At 35.9% G+C, this 4,772-nt stretch overlaps 1 protein-coding gene across 1 annotated transcript; it reads right to left on the bottom strand.

Moving 5' to 3' along the window:
• Nucleotides 1-212: 212 nt before the first annotated feature.
• On the bottom strand, nt 213-1,747 carry LOC114260342 (putative 3-hydroxyisobutyrate dehydrogenase-like 3, mitochondrial). Its single transcript, XM_028200427.2, has one exon. The coding sequence runs from the start codon at nt 1,497-1,499 to the stop codon at nt 582-584; it is 918 nt and encodes a 305-aa protein (XP_028056228.1). The 5' UTR covers nt 1,500-1,747; the 3' UTR covers nt 213-581.
• Between the last annotated feature and the right edge of the window lie 3,025 nt (nt 1,748-4,772).

Raw genomic sequence — 4,772 nt, 5'->3', positions numbered from 1 at the left:
TGAAAAAACCTTGTGTATTCTAAAATTTTCATTCAGCCACGAATGTATTTGCTATATTCTTTAGGTCAGCAAACAAACAAACCAATGATTCGAACATAAATGCATTGAACTTTCAATTGCTAGCACACAAACATGGGAACACTGTTTTTGAATAACCTTCCGTTATTTTCTATTATTTGTACATGGAAATACATATATACACACATAAGCACTTAACACAACTTGAAATATGATAAAGAAGTTCAACAAGCAAAATGCATAAATACACTGTTTTCATTCTTTACAACATCTTTGAGCTCAAATTCATAGCACCCAACATATTGGACTTAATAGCAATTCAACTCCCAACAGCTAGACCAAACAAAAAGAGGGGGAAAAGGGTGTACTAAAGCACACCTCTCCTGCTCCTTTATTCAACACAGCAACGTCGTAAGTTAAAACTACATTTCACATAAGCTTTTGTCGTAGCGAGGGAATTTAAGGTAACATTGACCAAATTGGTGCTTTAAATGGCTCTAAAGCAACAGAATAAGCTTATACAACAATCTCACCAAGTAAATAGATAATCTAAAGAGATGGTCTTACTTGCCATTGATCCTCTCTATGACAGTAACAAGACCTTGAGTGCCAAGCTTTCCATCTCCATTAGCCACCATCCCTGAAAACAACTGTTTACACAATGCAGCTCCAGGCAATACAACCACGTCACCCTCCTCTTCCACAACATCCACACCCATCCCCAAATCCTTCACCATATACTCAGCAAACCCACCAGGCCTAAAGTCCCTCTCAATCATCCTTTCCCCAAACAGCTCCATCACCATCGACCCTGCTGCCCCTCCTCTCACCGCTTCCAAAAACTTCCTGACATCCAACCCCGCCCGCTCTGCAAACACCAACCCTTCACTCAACCCAACCAAATTCGCCCCAACGGTAATCTGATTAGCAATCTTGCAACTTTGCCCCAACCCAGCACCACCCACATAAGTCCCCCTCCCCAAAACATCAAACAAAGGCGATAACCACTTCACAACGTCACTGTCACCGCCTGCCAATATAGCCAATTTCCCATCCCTGGCCCCAATATCACCACCAGACACCGGAGCGTCCACGGCCCAACAACCCTTTTCGCGGGCAGCAGTGAAAATCCGTTTGGCAAGTGTTGGGTGGCTGCTGGTGTGGTCAACTACGACTCCGCCGGGGTTGAGGCCGGCGAGAACGGAGGTGGGGTTCTCTAAGACAATTTGTCGAACATCTGATGGGTGTCCGAGCATGGTGAAGACAACGTCGGTGGAATTGGCGAGGGAGGAAGGGGAATCGGCGAGATGGGCACCTTGGGATTGGAGGTGGAGGGATTTGGACGGAGAGCGGGCGTAGATGGTGAGGGAGTAGCCGGCGGAGAGGAGGCGAGAGGCCATGACTGAGCCCATGACGCCTATGCCAATCCAGCCAATGCGAGTTTCGGCTGGGGTTATGGGTTTTGGGTAGGGAGTTTTCATTTTTTTGGAGGAGAGAGAAAGAGTATGAATTGGGGGTCTGCGTTGATCTGAGCTTGAGCAAGAATTTGGGGACTAGTGACTCTCGGTGAGTGTTTTTTTTTGATACAGGAGTCTCAGTGAGTGTTCGATGTCAAAGATTGGAGCATTTGTTTGTTTAACCCCAAGTGATGTACAGCGATTATGCCGCGTTTGTAAAATAATCAAATAATCTCTAACCAAACAGGGGTATGTGTCTAGGGACAAAAGTAAAGACAAGTTGATGACATTTTAGCTTTGTTTTATATGTTTGAGTTAAGGTCATGTTTGATTCACAATATTAATAGTGAAGTATTAATAGTCCTAGTAAATTAGTGTGGTATTCACTATCCAATTGGATTAATATCCATTGGATTAATAATCTCACCCTTACCCTATTACTAATAATCCTACAAATTTGTTGGATTAATTATCCATTGGATTAATAATCCTAAACAAAAATGTTAAAACAAATATAGGATAATTGGGCCAACGGATTAATAATCCTAATCCCACACTCTAATCCACCCAATCAAACATGCCCTAAGAGCATACGAAAATTTCATCGAATCTCAATTTTATTTTTTATTTTTTTATGAGTGATTTTATTTACACCACTATTTAATCTTTTTATACTTTTCATTTCATTACCTCACTAAAAAAAAATGTAATTCTCATTACATCCTGAATATATTATCAAAACTAATCATAAATTAACTATTTCATCTCTTTACATCACCAATTTTTTGAGGAAAAATAGAGAAGGAGAAAGCATGGAAGATAAGGGATTCCGACGCAGAGAAGACGAGTTGTTTGGAAGGCAAGAAAGAATTTGAAAGGCGTTATGGTCTGTGTTACTGGCTAAAACGATTGAACTCATTCTTTTCATTTACCAAAGATAAGTGAGAAACTTTTATTTCTCTTTCTATATTGACAGACATATATATGTATCTCTATCATTTGTATCATCATTTTTTACGAATAAACAAAGAATAACACATTCCCAACATAGTTTTGGTGGTTTTGATCTTCAAATTTAAGTAGGTTTGTGATTTTTTGTGCTAGTTTTGAATGTTGAAATTTAGATTTTTGTTTTCTGTTTTGTCAGATTTTTTTTTCTCTATTTTGCATGTGGTTTTGAATGGTGAAACCTCCTTTTTGAAGGTCAATTACAGTTTTTCCTTAACAAAATCCAACCAACTATAAATCAGTTCTTATTTACTTTTTTTGGTTGCTGTAGGCAAATGTATTATTTGCTTTTCATGAAACTTTACCTAGGTCTACGAACTTTATATAGAGCAAGATCTATTTTATTGTTGGTTCTATTTTTCATTGATTTATTCCTAAGATTAATTGGATCAAAATGATAATACAAAATTCAAAATATTGAACTATTAAAAAACTATCACCAATTGACACTTCTCCCCTCAAAAAAATTAAAAAATAATAATAATCTATCACTAATTTGTAAATCTGTGTGAAGTTTTTCTTAAAAGACCTTTCTAATTGAGGAACCTAAACTTGAGATGAGAGTTAGGGACTCCCAAATATATTGAGAAAAAAAATATGTAGTAACACTAATAATATTTTGTATGCTCACGTAAAGGATCTCTTAAAGGATCTATTGTAGGCTAATGATAGATGGGAGAAACCATGGCGCATTGGAAGACATGTTAATGTTGTTAGATACATACCCATTTGAGGGACGTGGAGTTTCACACACATTTCCACGACTATGAGTGAGTTCTTGGATTTCATAGATGTTCTTGAGTTGATGGATGTACCTTTAGATGGGGCAAGATAAATGTTATGTAATAATAGAGAGATATATACCCTTTCAAGGATTAACCTTTTTTTCTTTTTTTTTTAATTTTATCTCTTTGGATTAGGAAGAGCATTTCTCTCCCTGTTCTTCAACATCTTTATCCATGCTCAATCTTGGACCATATTCCCATTACTTTTGGGTTGTGGAGGCTTTTAATTTTTAGCTTTGGATTGTGAAGCATAGTAGTAAAAAGTAGTTAATGAGTTTTTTTATGTCCTATACACGGTGGAAGTGATTTGACAAAATAAGGATAGGATGATGTGGGAAGATAATAATGGAAAATTCTCATTCAAATCCTACCATGATATTCTTGGCATTAGCACAAACAAATATTTTCCTTGAAAAAAATTTAAAATTTAGAAATTAGGGGCTTTGTCTAAGGTGGCTTTTTTTTATTTGGACAATAGCCTTGGATTTTATCCTCACTACTAATCATTTAGGTAACAGGCTTAAGACGTTACCAAAATTGAGTTGCATGTATTGATGAGCAGAATAATACATGGATCACCTTCTTATCAATCGTAATGTAGCGTGAGAGTTACAGAGCTCATTATTTTCTATTTTTGTGCCCATTGGGTCATGTTGGCTTTAGTTATTTCGTTGTATGAATCTTGGGTTACAAGCTGTAGGAATTAGAACAATGAGGAAGGCTTCAATGATAGCTCCTATGTGTGTGTGATGTGGTGGTACATATCAAGGGAGAGGAAGCAATAGACAATTGGTGATGTTGTATAGCCTCCACATAGATTAAAATCAACTTTGATGTATACTTTTTATTTTTGGCTTTCAGGTCATTTTTCATAGGTCAGCTTAGTTTTAGAAATCGGATTTAGGCTTGTCATGTTCAGCCTATGTACTAAGGTGGTGCCCTTTTTGGCACTTTTGTGAATAATACTTATATATATATATATAGAGAGAGAGAGAGAGAGAACTTTAAAAGCAGCTAGTACTTTAGTTATATATCTAATAACAATTAAATTAGAATACATACAAAATCATTACAATAAAACAGACTTAAAAAGATGTAATTAAAAATAATTCCATTACAAGAGAAAAGATTATAAAATTAAATTAGGAAAAAAAATTGAGATCCACAATGGTACATGGCAATTTGTTATGTGTCAACTTTTAATACAAAACGTAAACAAAAAGAATTTCATACAATTTTGAGTATAATAAACTTTTTTTATAACAATAAACAAGCATAACCCAAGATAATGAGTTTCACCTTCGTCTAAAAATGAATCCATACACTTAGATGGTTTTACAAAATGTTGTACAATTGCTCTTTAACCAGAAATCTCATCTAGCTATGCACACATGTTATATGTATCTGAATCTAATATATTTATTGTCTTGCTTTTGTGTACTTCTAATAATCTAATGAATGATGACAACGTTTTGGCCAGGGAAATAGAGTTCATACCTATAAT

The sequence above is a fragment of the Camellia sinensis genome, chromosome 12, assembly GCF_055761805.1.
Source record: "Camellia sinensis isolate YWXY chromosome 12, ASM5576180v1, whole genome shotgun sequence".
NCBI lineage: Eukaryota > Viridiplantae > Streptophyta > Magnoliopsida > Ericales > Theaceae > Camellia > Camellia sinensis.
The sequence above is the reverse complement of the archived record's forward strand: the minus strand, read 5'-3'. Positions and strand labels throughout refer to the sequence as shown.

Bases quoted from the DNA above. Each gene is read 5' to 3' on its own strand.
- LOC114260342 (XM_028200427.2), bottom strand. From the start codon at position 1,499: ATGAAAACTCCCTACCCAAAACCCATAACCCCAGCCGAAACTCGCATT.